General features: G+C 44.2%; 1 protein-coding gene across 2 annotated transcripts in view; it reads left to right on the top strand.

Annotated features, from left to right (window-relative positions):
• PRKCE (protein kinase C epsilon) overlaps positions 1-15,469 on the top strand; it is a 548,372-nt gene that overhangs the window by 184,244 nt on the left and 348,659 nt on the right. For both annotated transcript variants that reach the window (XM_033175814.1, XM_033175815.1), the window contains exon 2: positions 10,449-10,512. In XM_033175814.1, the coding sequence (XP_033031705.1) occupies positions 10,449-10,512 (64 nt within the window). The remainder of the gene's footprint in view (positions 1-10,448; positions 10,513-15,469) is intronic.

Here is a 15,469-nt window from a genome sequence, read left to right as displayed (position 1 = left end):
AGCAGTGACCACCAGAAAAATCCATGTAAAAATTCTTAAAATTGGTCCCTCTGAGGAGTGATGGGGCAGGGGACTGTTGCTTCTTATGGCAAGCAGACATGTAGCTTTTGGTTTCTTAAAACTGAACACATCACAGTACTTAGTTTTGGCTATATTTTAATGAATAAATAACACAAAAATATATAACCCAAATGAAACTTTGACTAATTTGATAAGCAAAAGAAAAGAAAAAAGATCTTATCCTTTATTTTATTTTTGTATGTATTTTTAAACTAAATGATTTTTAAGTCATTTCTGACTCTTAAATTTCATGCTTCTATAGTTTTTTATAAAACTGTTCTTTTTCTCACAGGACATGGTTCCAACTATATGATGAAAAGCAATGGCAAATAGAACTGGTATACAGAGTATTTTGATATAGGAATATTCCCCAGAGAGCAATTATTCCCCAACATTGGGCATCCTGCATCACATGTGTATGTCATTGTCTGAGCCTCTCAGCCATTTTGCTGTGGGTTTAGTGTACCTTACAACTATGAGCTCCAGGAGGACAATGAAGGGGCATTACTCTCACTGCTCTTGTGTCCAAGGAGCAACTTTTTTTTGAGACGGAGTCTTGCTCTGTTGCCCAGGCTGGAGTGCAGGGGGTGGTGATCTTGGCTCACGCAACCTCCACCTCTTGGATTCAAGCAATTCTTCTGCCTCAGCCTCCCTACTAGCTGGGACTACAGGTACAAGCTACCATGCCCAGCTAATTTTTGTAGTTTTAGTAGAAATGGGGTTTCATCATATGGGCCAGGCTTGAACTCCTGACCTCATAATCCGCCCACCTTGGCCTCCCGAAGTGCTGGGATTACAGGGATGAGCCACCGCGCCCAGCAAAGGAGCAACTTTTTCATCATTCATGCAGTAGGGGCTCCATGACAGCTCACAATGTGTTCTTTCTGTAGATCTCTACCAGAGCTCAGGCTCTCTGTGGGGCAGCCTGCCAGGTCTCAAGGTACCAATTGGAAGCACTGGGTCTCCAGTTGGAGAACCCGGCTTTAACGCACACTCCTCTTTTGCAAATTGTGAGGATGTGTGCAAGTTATTTAAATTCCTAAGCCTCAGTTTTATCACCAGTCAAATGGTTAAGAACAACAATATTGCTTCCTTCACATAGGTAATATGTACTCATGTAGAGTATTCAATAAAGGGTGCTTATTAGAGTTGTGATTATATTAGTATTCATAACACAGTCTCTCTTTTGAAGAACTCAGAAAGATAGAAATGAATGATAATGTCTTGGCTTTTAAGGGGAGTCAAGAACTGAATATCAGCCCAGTGTGGTGGCTCATGCCTGTAACCCAGCGCTTTGGGAGGCTAAGGTGGAAGGCTCACTTGAGGCCAGGAGTTCAAGACCAGTCTGGGCAACATGGCAAGAAAAAAAAAGAAAGAAAAAAGAACTGAATATTTTTGTGAGCAGCCATTGGTAAAAGTTCTATTAGGTTGTGATACCACAGAGACAGAAAATTTTCTGATACGAAGATAATTTTTCTGGTTGCAAAATCCTGAGTTCCTGAATGAGCTTGCCTCTGTTCACGTGGATTCATTCAGTTCCTCTTAGAGTCTTTATTGACTACCTATCTCAATCCCAGCCCTGAATCAAGAGCTATGGAATCCTCAAAAGAAGGACATGGCTTAGCAGGAGAGGTGCTCACAGTCTGGGTGGGAAATAACAATCATAATGACCCGGCGGCTCATATTTACAGGAAGTTGTGTGCCAGACAGTTTCAAGTGCTCCACCGTCTCCTCGAATCCTCCCAACACTCTGAAGCAGGTCCTGCTGACATTCAACTTGTAAGATGAAGAAATCAAAATAAGTGCCACAGAGCTTTAAACAGGCAGAACTGGATTGGAACCCAGGTAGGCTAGCTTCAAAACCTTTACTTTCTATCACTGACAATTGACTTAGTGTAAGAAATAGGAAATGTAAGATAAAACACACACATTCAAATATAACCTAGTGTTAGGGACCATTGCCAATCAAAATGCAAAATGTGAAATGCAAAGTGCCGACTGGCAGTGGATTATCTGCTTCAGAATGCTTGGGTAGCTGGCTACATTGCCTGCTATTAGTACTCACCTACCTCTTCTTAGGATATACAGTCATGTACTGCCATTTCTCTCAAAGTAGACAGGCAGACTGCTGTGACCAGATGATGCTGTGTACCCTTGTATACTCTCCACATTAGGCACTTTGGGACGTTTTCTCAGCTCAAGAAAGCATTTATGTACACATAGAGTTATTCATTTTTAGCTACCTCTGTCATCGGAGGGAGCCAGCTCTCTGGGGCCATTTCTGAGCCTGCTAAAAAGAGGAAGTAGGTGCTAACTTGAGCCGACTCCATTTGTGGTGTGTTGAGAGCTAAGATCTGTAACGTGGGCCTCCCGTCCAGCCAACAGGAGTTTCACAAAAAGACGATGGCTGCTGCTAACTTGGTTCCTGGTGACCTGGCTACGGGTGAAAGAGAAAGCAATGTTTCTGCCAGTTTTGAGGGGTGTTTATTTAAGGTGTGTCTGGCAACTGAAGCAAGCTGTAGTCTCGGGGATTGGAGATTATAAACAGCCAGTGCAATAAAAAGGGACATTTTATTTTTTTTAAATGGGTAGTAACTTAAATTTTTAACAAGTTAGCTCAGAACACAGTTTTGTAAATGGGCATAGAATAAAGAATAAGGCCTCCTTTCCTGATTTCTGGTTTGCTCCTCCTGTCATGTCCATCTGTGGAGTCAACTCTTGCCTTTTGCTGATTAAGACTGCTTCTACAGATGAGGACCTATGTGCAGAACACGTGTGTGCATGTGCGTATGTGTGTGTGTGTACACCCATATACTCCCCCATTGTATTCACACAGCAGCACAGCATCAAAAACTTATGGTGTGTTGCTTTATTCCCCCCTCCACTTAATGTATCACAGAGCTAGTTCTCTATCAGTTGGTACATTTAGATCTTTTTCAGTCTTTTAAGGACTCGCATGGTGATCTACCATATGATGTACCATAATTTATTTAAGCAGTCTCCTATTCATGGATATTTAGGTCATTAAGTTCATTAAAAGGCTTTCTAGAGCATTTGGTCTAATTATCTTGTTTTATATATGAGGAAATTCAGATCCACAAACACACAGACGGATTTAAATAATTCAGCAGACTCTCAAACCTACATTTTGGATGTGTTTATCTTGCTATTATTGTATTTTGATCACAGGAGACAGGAGAAGGTGGCTCAGCTGTGTGCCTGTGAGTGTGCTTGCACATGTGGGTGTGTGTGTGAATGTGCACGCCTACACAGGTAGGTGTACATTATGTTGTGTGACAGATGTGCTCTTGAAAAACTCTGAATGAGTCCTTTTATTTTTAAAAATGGAATATGAAATTTTAAATGCTCCGAGGGTGGGAATAGGATTTGTTATTTAAAGGAAACTTGTGGAGGAATCCTTATGCGAAATAAATCCTTTTTTTCCATTTTTAAGAACTGCTCCATTGAGGTATAATTTACATACAATTAAGTGCATTCATTTTAAGCGTAGGCTTGATTTGTCCCGCCAAATGTCTACATTCATGGAGCCGCCACCACAATCAGGATGGAGAAAACTCCCATCACCCAGGATGTTCCCCTGTGTCTCCTGGCATTCACTGGCCACCTCCATCTCCAGGGAATCACAGATGTGCTTTTTGTTATTGTAGGTTTGTTTTGCCTGTTCTAGAACATCATATCAGTGGAATCCTATGGTATATACTCTTTAATGTTTGGCTTCTTTTGCATAGCATCTGTGTTGTTGCATGTATTAGTAGTATATATGTGTGTGTATATATATATATATATATATATGAAACAGGATCTCACCTAGGCTGGAGTGCAGTTGTGCAATCATAGCTCACTGCAGCCTCAAACTCCCAGGTTCAAGCCATCCTCCTGCCTCAGGCTCCCAAGTACCTGGGACTGTAGGCATACACCACCATGCTCAGCTAATTTTTTTTATTTTTTGTAGAGACAAGGCCTCAGTATACAGGCTGGTCTCAAATTCCTGGCTTCAAGTGATCCTCCTGCCTCAACTTCCCAAAGTGTTGGAATTACAGGGGTGAGCCACCATGCCCAGTCCTCATTCTTTTTTATTGCTAAGTAACTTTCCATTACATGGATGTAGCGTGGTTTGCTTATTCATTTACCTGTTGTTGGACATTTGGGACATTTCCAGTTTTGGGCTATAAGGAATGAAGCTGCTGTGAACATTTCTGTATAGTAGATGGCTTCCCAATAAATCCTCACCACAACTCAGCGTACAGATCCAATTTTTTAATATATTGAAGTAGTATAAGCTAAGACCATCCATTCAATAAGTCAACATGTAGAAATCTGTATTGAATCCCTCCCATGTGCTGGACAGACAGGGTCCTGCCTTGCAGGGATGTACACTGAAGCCTGCATGTCTTTGCACTGCAATGGAAGGTGTTTGAGAAAAGCAATCTGCCCCTCCCCTTATTTTCTGAAAGCAAGTGCTATTATAAGCCCATTAACAGAATAGAATCTTGAACGTATTTGATTACATGTGTACTCTCTGCTTTTTGACCAGTCACTGCACAATACCAATACAGCTAGTAGCAAATTTTACCCCAAATGAAGAGTCTTTAATTAGCTGCTAACTTCAAAATCAGCACCCCGCAGCTGCTGATGAGTTGCTCATTGTATTGCCTCAATGCTTTCTGCTTTCCAAATGCAGAGCTGGGAGGACACCTGCTGCCTGAATGTCCCCTGCTCTGTCCAGCTGGCCTCTCCCATGCCAGGAGGGTCTGGGGATGGTAGTGTGCCTGCGGTGCCTCCAGGGGAGAGTGGCCATCAGTGAAGGGGTACAGGACTTGGGCAGTGGACCCCCTGCTTTGGGAACCAGTCCCCAGTCTTCTCTCCTGATGGTTCCCCGTCTGCCTCCTCCTCTCTCACTGTCCACCCTCCTCCAAGTAAAAAATAAAAAGACACAGCAATAGATTATCTAGGACCTTACTGGTGGAACGAGGGCAGTGCAAGCCTTCCCTTGTCTTTCTCATCCTTTCTGGATTCATCTTTTTCAGACCCTGTCCCTCCCTTTTGCCTCTCTCCACGCCTGTAATCCCAGCACTTTGTAAGGCTCACTTTGTGAGGTGGGAGGAAGGTTTGGGCCCCAGAGTTTCAGGCTGCAGCCATGACGGCACCACTTCACTCCAGCCTGGGGGACAGAGCGAAACTGTCTCAAAAATTTCTTTTTGAAAATAACAAAACTCGCTACCTTACAGATTAATTGTGAGGAATGAATAAATGAATGCATATGAAGGGCTTTGTAAATGACTGAGCACCACCCCAAAAAAGTCCCTATCTTTTTTTTTTCTAAGATTGCCTTTTCAGGGCTTGCTGTGGGTCGGGCTCTTCCCCATTGCCATGTTCCTAATTCACATGAGAGGCACTCTCGTTGCTGCCCAGACCTCCCGTGAGAGCACCATGGGGTGGTCAAGGTGTCTGAGGCATTGCTCTGCCTTCCCGGTCTGCCTGGGGAAGCCAGTGACACCTGAAAGGGGAATGAGCCCACTCTGGGGATGGGAGGGTTGAAGGAAGGAGAACGTACCTTGGACTGGATTGTCAGAGGAGGCTCAGTTGGCCAGGCGGGGCTGGGGGTTGTGAGCGTGACTTGCAAGCTCTGTCGACCTCTCCTCTGTGCCCCAGGCTGACCTGGGTGAGAATTCTGGCTAAAAGCTCTCTAAGCCTGTTTTTTCATCAGAAAAGTAGAGAATATTGCTGTCTCACAGGAGAATGGATGAACTAATGCAGGTAAGGTGCCCAACATGGTGTCAGAGGCACAGTAGGTGTTGTTGCCCTTCTTTCATGAGTACCACAGGTCCTCCTGATGCCCAGGTATACCCTGGGTATAGCCCTTCCTGCCCCGGGTTTCCCCGAGAAAGGGTACATATAATACTCTTACCTTGGATTTTAAAGTACAATAATCTTACCTTAGTTAAAAAAATTTTTTTTAGAGATACGATCTCACTTGTCACCCAGACTAGAGTGCAGTGGCACATTGCAGCCTCGATCTCCTGGGCTCAAGCAATCCTCCCGCCTCTGCCTCCCAAGTAGCTGGGACTACAGCTGCATGCCACTGCACCTGACCTTTAGTTCTTTATTTAATACTCACAACAACACTGTAAAGTCATCAAGTGTCCTGGAATTACATGTAATAATACAACTTCGTTGAGGAAAGCTTGTTATAGTAGAAATAACATTGGACTAAGAAGCAGAAGACTTGACTTTTTCATGATAACTGCACCAGTGATGACTATTTTATGCCTGGTGTCTTTGCTAAGCACTGTTCATAGACTATCTCATTTAACCTCACAGCAGCCCCGTTTCACTGACAAGCAGGCTGAGGCACAGAGAGGGTAGCTGCTTGCTCCAGGCCACATGGCCACTAAGTCTGCTCTTACCCACCACGTGCAGAGTGTCTCCTGCATGCTCAGTTAAAAAACTTTTTTTTTTTTTAAACTAAGGTAAGGTGCCAAGTGCTTTGCACGTTTGTTTCATGGAATTTTCATGACAACCCATTTCACAGATGAAGAGGCTAGAGGCTCAGGAAGAGTAAATAATTGCCTGAGGTCACTCAACTGATAAAGGACCAAATGGATTCTGCCCTGATTTGACACCAAAGGCTGTGTTTGTCTCCCCCAGTTTGACTGCCTTGCTTCTGGCCCCTGCTGGAGGAGTAGCTGAGGCACCGTAGTGTGAAAGAGAATCATAGTCAAAGAAAATAGAAATAGTAGCTGGGAAGATGTGTAAAGTTGGGGTATGAGGTCTAAGGAGGTTTGATAAATTGGATTGCATCTGGGAGAACTGGGAGGAGCCTGGTGCAAAGAAGGGGCTCAGAACTAACCTTGGGAATGGCTGGGAGGAGGTAACGAGCCTGCTTTTGTGTCATGCCAGCTGCCTGGTGCCAATGCTGACTGACAGCTTGCAGGGTTGTGCAGGGCTGGGTACCTACATTGCATCATTATTTGGACCATGTAATCGTGAGCAGAATTTATGATTAAACTAATTCAGCGGTGAAGTTGTGTCACACTCTTCACCATCTTTTATACTTGGTGACCCCTCCAGTCATTGAAGACCCACCACCTTGGTTGGATTCTCATAGCTTCCTCGCTTGGCTGGCTGGGGGTTGGCCAGCGATCTGCGGCCATCTGCTCATGCTGCAAAGCTCTTTGTTGCTTTTGGCATGTTTAATAGCTTAATTTCTATTTTTCTGTTTGGAAATGCAGTTCACCAGCACTGAGGCTGCAGTGGGTGCTAAAATGGTTTCTGATTGCTATCTTGAATGTTAATATCCGAATACATTTTATCATGAATGACCTGTCCTCCCTGCCACGAGTTCTCACTCCCCTTTTGCAAAGATGGGCATGGTGCCTGCCTTTGGATAGGCTCCGAAGCCCATCTCATTCCTTTGCTCTCTCCCTCCCTGCTTTACACAGATAGCCTTGTACTTTGCCAATAAAGTCCACAGTCGTGGGAAATCTTTGAGTTGGAGGATATGAGAAAGAGTTTCATTTTGCCGGCAGGGTTGAATAGGGATGATCTAATCTCTAAAAGGCATACAGTATTTAAATTCCATGCTTTTGGGCAAGAGGGCCCTCGATCTTTTTGAACTTTGGCAGGGAGAAGATTCTGGTTTGGCTCTATTCAGTAGAGCCGACTGTTGGTTTTCCTGTTTGTCATTCACTACAGGGGCTGGTGAGGGTCAGCACTAGTGCTGAGAATTCTGGAGAACATTTTCTTTACCCAGAAACTTAAAATCATGGACTCTTGGGGAGAAAGGAATGAGAAAGGCAGCATGCAGAATTACCAATTTGGTATTTGGTTCCCATCTGGATTTAAAACCGAAGATCCCAAACTCAGGTGAGCAGCTCCCCCGGGGTGCCCAAGGGGCAGCGCAGGCCTGCTCATGGCACTCCCTCACTCCTGTGCTGGTGGAGTATCTCAGCTATCACCAGTGGCCTCTCCCATGAGGCCCTGAAGAGTCTTGTGGATGAAAATGAAATTTTGAGGGAAACCTTAAGCTCTCCCAACTATTAGAGGCTGAGTCAGGAAACAAGATGGGGCCCCGGAGTGGCTCAGGGAGCCTCCTGGATTGTGTGTAGGGTGAGACGCTGGGAGAGTTTAGAGAACATCGTTCCAGCTGGTTGCTTTGTCTCATGGGGACATGTGGTGCTCATGGTATAGCCGCCTCATCTTTCCTCTCCCCTTGTTCAAATGTCGTTTTACTAGAGATCACATGCCTGCCTTTCTTCCTGGGGATGGAGCCTTGGGAGGGTGAATGATCCCAGAAGAGACTCTGGAAGTTCTGAACACAGAGCCTTTTCCCACCTCCACAAGTGTGTGCTGGGTGTTTCCTAAGCGACAGTGAGCTAAGAACTAGGGATGCAAATCTGGTTGTCATACTTTCTGTCTAGCAGGACGGAGAGGTAGATGGACAAAGTATTACAGCTTAATAGGAGCTGTATTAGTCAGGTATCTGTAGAGGGACAGAACTAATAGGATATATGTATATATGTATATATGAAGGGGAGTTTATTAGAATTGACTCACACGATCACAAGGTGAAGTCCCACAATAGGCTGTCTGCAAGCTGAGGAGCAAGGAAGCCAGTCCGCGTCTGAAAACCTCAAAAGTAGGGAAGCCGACAGTGCAGCCTTTAGTCTGTGGCTGAAGGCCCAAGAGCCCCTGGTAAATCCCTGGTGAAAGTCCAAGAATTCAAGAGCTGAAAAACTTGGGGTCTGTTTGAGGGCCGAAAGCATTCAGCGCAGGAGAAAGATGAAGGCCAGAAAACTCAGCAAGTCTAGTCTTTCAAACTTCTTCTGCCTGCTTTATTCTAGTCACGCTGGCAGCTGATTAGATGGTGCCCATCCAGATTGAGGATGGGTCTGCCTCTCCCAGTCCACTGGCTCAAATATTAATCTCCTTTGGCAGCAGCCTCACAGACACACCCAGGAACAATGCTTTGCATCCTTCAGTCCAATCAAGTTGACACTCACTATTAACCATCACAGGAGCCATGAGTAAGATGTGTCTGGTGTATTGTGGGAACACGGATGAGGGGCTAATTAATTCTGACTGGGCATATCTGGATAGATTTCAGAGAGGAGGTGATAATTGACCTTGACTTTGAAGGAGGAGGAGATATCGACTAGACTGACTCTTCTGAAGTAATTCTTGCTAAATGCGTACCTGCTCTTTGCTGGGGATAGTGAAAAAGGAAAAGGAGGGGGATAGTGGTTCCTGCCCTCAAGATAGTCACAGCTTGTTGGGGAGAGAGCCTGGCACTATGAACCAATGAAAGCTCTGTGTAGACAGATGGGATTGTGGAGGCGGAGAGGCTAGCAGGGGGACTTGGTGATCCAGAGTTTCCAGAGTTACTACTCTCTCTTGTAGAGAGAACACAGTTTCTGTAAGGATAGTTCAGTCCTTTCCATAGATGTCTTTAACTACAAGAGGCCTAGCCCTCTGGCTTTTGTCTTACCTGATTATTTCACCACTCTGTCTCTGTATATTATAAGTAGTTAGCTGGATTTGAGGTGGAGAGGGAGGAAGTGAGGGTGCCTGTGCTGTTTCTTATGCCTTGCATACCTTCCCTTCCCTCTTCCCTTCCCTCTTCTACACTGATTTCAGGCTCATCAGATGCTTTATCAATTGTTCTTCGTCCTTCATCATTAAGCTGGGTTCAGCATTTTTCTCCATTTTTTAACTCGGCAATGAGATGATAAACGCCATAAAAGCAGGAATAGTGTCTTAATGCTTCTCTTATTTCCCCTGGGAGCAGTTTGTGTGGTATAAAGAATATGGGTTTCTCAAGACAGGCTTGGCATCGAATCTCAGCGTTGTCACTTACCTTGGAATTTGGGCACAATTTCCATATCTGTAAAATAGGATAACATAGGACTTTTTTAACCTCAACATCATTGATGACATTTGGGGCTGAATGATTCTTTGCTGTGAGGGGTCGTGCTGTGCCCTGTAGAATGTTTAACAGCATCTCTGGCCTCCACCCACTAGCTGCCAGGAGCAGCACTCTCTCTCTCCAATCATGACAAAACTGCCTCCAGATGTTTGCCAAGCGTCCCCTGTGGAGCAAAATTGCCCCCAGTTGAGAACCACTGGGATGGTGCTACCTATGGGGTATGCATCAGACCTCCCAGGTCTGCATCTGGAACACAGTAGGCATTCAGTAAATGTTGATTCTCTTTCATTCCTAATTCACCTAGCACTCAACACATTGTAGGTAGGTGAATTACATGGAGCTGTGTCTCTAGGTTTTAGCAGTTTGGGGTAGAAATGTTGTAGAACTCTCAGGTTGTCCACACAATGCACTAACAGAGTCACTGTCATTTTCTTAATTGCAGATTGATCTGGAGCCAGAAGGAAGAGTGTATGTGATCATCGATCTCTCAGGGTCGTCGGGTGAAGGTAGGAGAGTGTGACCTCCCATCCCTGTTCTCTTCCACTTGGCCGTTTGCCTTCTGGGTCTCTTCTTTCCCTCCTTGGCCAGGACACATTATAGGGACATTTAATTAATTGGCATCTTTTAAAGGAAAAGGTTATTTTGAAGATGTTTATGCCTGTGTACCAAAAGGGATCAGCCATCTGTTAACTTTGGTGGAGCAGAGGGAAGATTTTGGACTTACCACGTGAGGCCAATAAAACGGGCGTTTTTGCATGCTGTGTGCAAGGCAGGCTTCAGCGGCGGGGCAGCCTCTCCCAGGAGGCTTGCGTGGGGTTTGTGTGTGTGTGGTGGGAAGGAAGTAAAACTAGTTGGTCTAACGGCATCCAGAAATGAAACAAATAAGGTGACAAACTTCAGAATCTTCTCTAGAGCTTTGATAGAAGTGGGACTTCTTTTACCAGTTCTTTTTACAGGCAAAAGCTCTGCTCTTAAAGAGAAATAATGGGGGGTGAGGGAACATCTGCTCCCTACTGACTGATTAGATGGCGTATTACACCCTCTTCCTCTTATACCTTCTTCTTTCAATCATTTCTTTGCTCACTTAATACACTTAAGACCTTTGAAGCACTTGCTGGGTGTTGAGGACTGAGCAGTCGAGGGAAGGGAAGCCTAGAAAATAAAACCTTATCCAAACGGGAACAAGGAGATAGTAACCGACTTACTCTCTAGGAAAGATTTGGAATTCAGACTGTAGTTATTGTGGCCATCTTTTCTCTACTGCTCCTCCATCTGTGGGCAGGGGGACAGAACAGTTGGCTTTGATGCCATGGCAGGGATATTGGAAGACAATGTGTAGTTCCCCTTGGCAGTGAGAAACAAGCCGTGTTTGGGGACTGTGTCCCAAAGGGAAAGACGGACACTCAGCTCTCTCAGCTCTCCTGCCTGGAACACTTGGGCCTTTCACAACATCTCCCCAGAATACTGGGGATCACAAGCTCAAAGTCACAATCCCACACACAGTCTGTAGTTTAAAGCTCAGTGATAGAAGGAAGGATTATATATTCAGTTAGTCAAATGATATGCTTGACAGTGGTGCCTGATGATTTCCATTCGGCTAATTTATCACCCAATCTCAACAGGTATTCGGAAGTATTCAATAATTGTGTATATATGGGGATTATATTAGAATTAAACCCTCTTTTAATAGATCTCAATTATTTGGCATAGGTTTGAAACTTTAAACAGCCTTCCAAAATTGGTTGCTTACATTTCCTGCTCTTTATTGCAATTACATTTTGGCATTTCCAACTTCCCTTCTCTGCTCTCAGCTCTGAATTGCCCAGAATAGAACCTGTTGTAGAAGATTTGAGGATTTAACAATATTTCATATGAAATATTTAAGACCTGCAAAAGGGCTTAAAGACAAATTAAATGAGCACCAGTGTGCCCACCACTCCACTTAAGAATTAGAGCAAGCAGTGAGGTAAAGCTTTGTCCTTGCTTTTAACATAGCAAGTGATCCAAATTCACCAGACCTGACTTAAGGTTTTGCAGTGTAGCCTCCTGATTCTAGACACTGGCGAAACATTTGATGGGCAAAATCAATCCCCTTTTTTCCTTACATAATCTGTGTGCAATATGATAATTAATTAAATATGTATTTCCTGTGCCAAGATGCTGAGCAACCAATGGGAGGCTGGGACTGTTTTCTCTTTCTTTGAAAAGATAAATGACTTGCAAAATTATAGAAGACATCGTTTTTTACATTAGAGGGAAAGGAGATGGACAAATGAATGAATAAATAAATCAGAAGCAATTGATTTTTTTCTGCTTGCTTCCACAGCTTATTGCATGTGAATAGCCAAAGCAATTTCCATTGGGCTAAATTCTGAGTCTATTTTTTAAATCTCTTTCATCTAAAGAAAATAGAGTTTACTTCAGAAATGCTGACACATGCCAGAGTCTGTAAAGTGCTAGCATGTGTTGCTCTGAAGAAAAGAAGACATTTTTCTAGTCTTTCTTTTTTTTTTTTTTTAATTGCTGTTCTTGGACTTGGGATCCTTTCTTTAGATGGTGGGTAGGACCTTCAGTAATCCGTTCTGAGAAGCTGCTCTTGTTGTTTGTGTTATACATGTCTGTTCTCCCATCCTGTTCCTGGGACTGTGAGGGCTCCTAGCCTGGAGGGGGTTTTGGAAGAGTTGGGAGGGCAAGGGGAGGCCCTAGAGAATGAGAAACCATGACATTTCATACCTAAACCATGTGAGATGGGTCTGGGGTGAAGCAGGTTGTCACAGCCACCCTCCTGGATTGACAGACTGTGGACTTTCACAAATTCTTGTCACAAATTCACAAATTTTTTTTTTAGTGAAAATACCTAACTCTGCATTCTGTGAAAGGGAAAGAGTTGAAATGAGGCACAGCTGAAGTTTCACCACTCCATTATTCTGCCATCAAGCATCCCTTCAGCTCTCATCTCTCGAATGCTGCAGCCCCATCAATGGAAAAAAATACATTCATGGGAATTGCACAAAGTTTACAACACATGCAAATTCCAAGGAACTCAGAGAGAGGTGTGGGGGTGAGATGGTGTGACTACACCCCCTTCTTCTAGGATGCGCTGAAGGATTCTTTTCCTTGCTCACATGCTGTTAGAAAGCCTGGGCGTTTACGTCTGCTAGAGTTGGAGCTAATGTGATTTCTAACTGTCTAATAAAATTCCACTGCTTGCATGTCCTGTGCAGTTCACTATAATGGAATCTGACCAGTGTGTGTTTTGGCTAAACCAGGCATCCTAACCCCAGATGTAAGAGGGTCAGTCTGGATGACAGTTAAGGTCATTTCCGGCCATGTGATTTTATCCTTTGGTACAATTTGAATACGACATCTGTCAGAGCTCTGGACTGAGGGCTGGCTAATATGTACAGAAAAAAGGAGTTGCAAGAAATGGACTCGTTTTGACAGGTATGGTGCTAGGCACTTTACCTACATTATACCGAGTAGCAAACCTGCTCAAAATGCTCTTATGGGAAGCTCCAGTCTCAGTCCGTGTTTTACTTACATCATAAGTAATAATCACAGGGGTTCTGGTAAGCATGGCACGCCAGGCTCTCCAGATGCTTAAATCAAAGCATAATTAGCCCAGGTAACAGAAGCATAAAACAGCAATGTAATTCTCACCTGTGCAAATGATGGTTTCCTGCTGTGCCCATTTGTTAGTATTTCCTCCTTTGATATGATGTAATTTGCATATTATTTCTTATTCTTTTTAATAATGTGGCAATGCCCCATGATTCACAGGCTTGCAGATGAGAGATGGTCGGGACCTGGCCTGGGGAGTGATAGGTTCTTCTTCCCATGCCTTGCACCCAGGTGTCATGCTCACCTGGGAGAGTTCTTCAGCATCTAAACCAACAATGGCAACGACAAGTACGCCTCATTGGTATGTTTGGATCACCAAACTGTTTCTCCAACAAAATACAGAGGATACAAAGGAATAGGAATGATTTTTGCAACACAAACATCACAAATCATACAGAAAAGTCAAGTTCTGGAGGGATTGCATATTGTGGAAGCAGAAGAGCACAGAACAGGAGGCACCCTGTTTCTTTCTGCAGCCACAGGCTGAAAGTGGTCAGTCTCCTCTGTGGGACTCAACAGATAAAGGAGAAAGAGCACAGCCTTAGGAGTCCCTCAGACTTGGATTGAAATCCTGGCCCTAGTGTTTAGTAGCTTAGAGTCTCAGATTTCTCACCTACAACACAGGGATAATGGTACCTATGTTAGGTGCTAGGCCAGGATTGTCATAAGAAGAGTACTTTAGTACAGTGCCCTTGCATGTAAGAGATGCTCAGTAAATATCATGAAGCCTTGGAGGCCTGAGGGCAGAGAGATTGGCATAGCTCTACCCAGTGCCCATGAAGGAGCATCAGGCAGGGTATTCAGGGAAACTGTTCGAGGGCAGGTTTCTGACGCTGGGGTGGGACATGTTCACAAGGGCCAAGAACAGAGCAAGGTACCAAAAAGGACTTAACAGAGTAATCTTTCTGGCAGGGACTGCTCACAGTCTTGCTTTCTGCAGAGTTCAGGCCTTGCCTCAGTTTTGCCTATTGTCACTCTATTTATTCCTCATCCTCTCCCAAGTAAAGTAATTCCTCGAAGGACATTCTCTAGCATCCCTGAGCCACTCATTTGCATTCCATGGCCCTTAATGCTAGAGGCTTCTCCTTGTCAGAGCCTGGGCTTGTCCCATCCCTGCTCAGTGTGGACCAGAACATGTGGTCCACATCCTCTCACCAGCCCCTGGGTAAAAGGCCTTTAAATATTTGAGGACAGTTATTCAGTATCTCTTTTTCCAGGCTGAATCAATCAAATCCCTTAACCTTTCAGAAGGGATATTTTAGAAATCTTAACTCATCTTTGCAACCTCTTCTGGACTTTTTTCAAGTCGCACAACAGACGTGATCAAACCAGCTTTGCTTGGTTCTGAAATAATAACATGTGTGTAGAGCTCTTAGCTTTACCAAGTTCCCAGCGGTATTACCTCCATGTGGGAGATGGTGAAATTGAGAGGTCAGATGATGTGCTCCAGGCCAAAAGGTTGATTATGAGACCCTGCTGGGCCACAATCCAGGTCCTGCTTCCAGTCATGACCCCAATAATGAGTTTGCCACATGGTAGTGATTCCCCCCCCATTTGATCTTTTTATTTTAGTTCTTTTCTTCAGAAAGCTTTTAATAGAAATATAAAGCCAAAGTTCTTAGCTTTGAATCCAAAGGTGACCAGAGAGTCTCTTTCATAAATAAGCAGATCCCTTTTCCACTGTGTTAGAAATAAAAGCTCTTTTGGTCCGAGCTCAAGGTTGGGTCTTTCTCAGATTGTCTGTAGTGTGGATCCATAGCTAAGTCTTGGTCTGAAACTAGACCTGACTCAAATCCCAGCAGGTTAGTAATTTTTCCTACTGACCTGCCCTCCTTGTTAGAG

This window comes from Trachypithecus francoisi, unplaced genomic scaffold (assembly GCF_009764315.1).
Source record: "Trachypithecus francoisi isolate TF-2019V2 unplaced genomic scaffold, Tfra_2.0 Lachesis_group17, whole genome shotgun sequence".
Lineage (NCBI taxonomy): Eukaryota > Metazoa > Chordata > Mammalia > Primates > Cercopithecidae > Trachypithecus > Trachypithecus francoisi.
The sequence above is the reverse complement of the archived record's forward strand: the minus strand, read 5'-3'. Positions and strand labels throughout refer to the sequence as shown.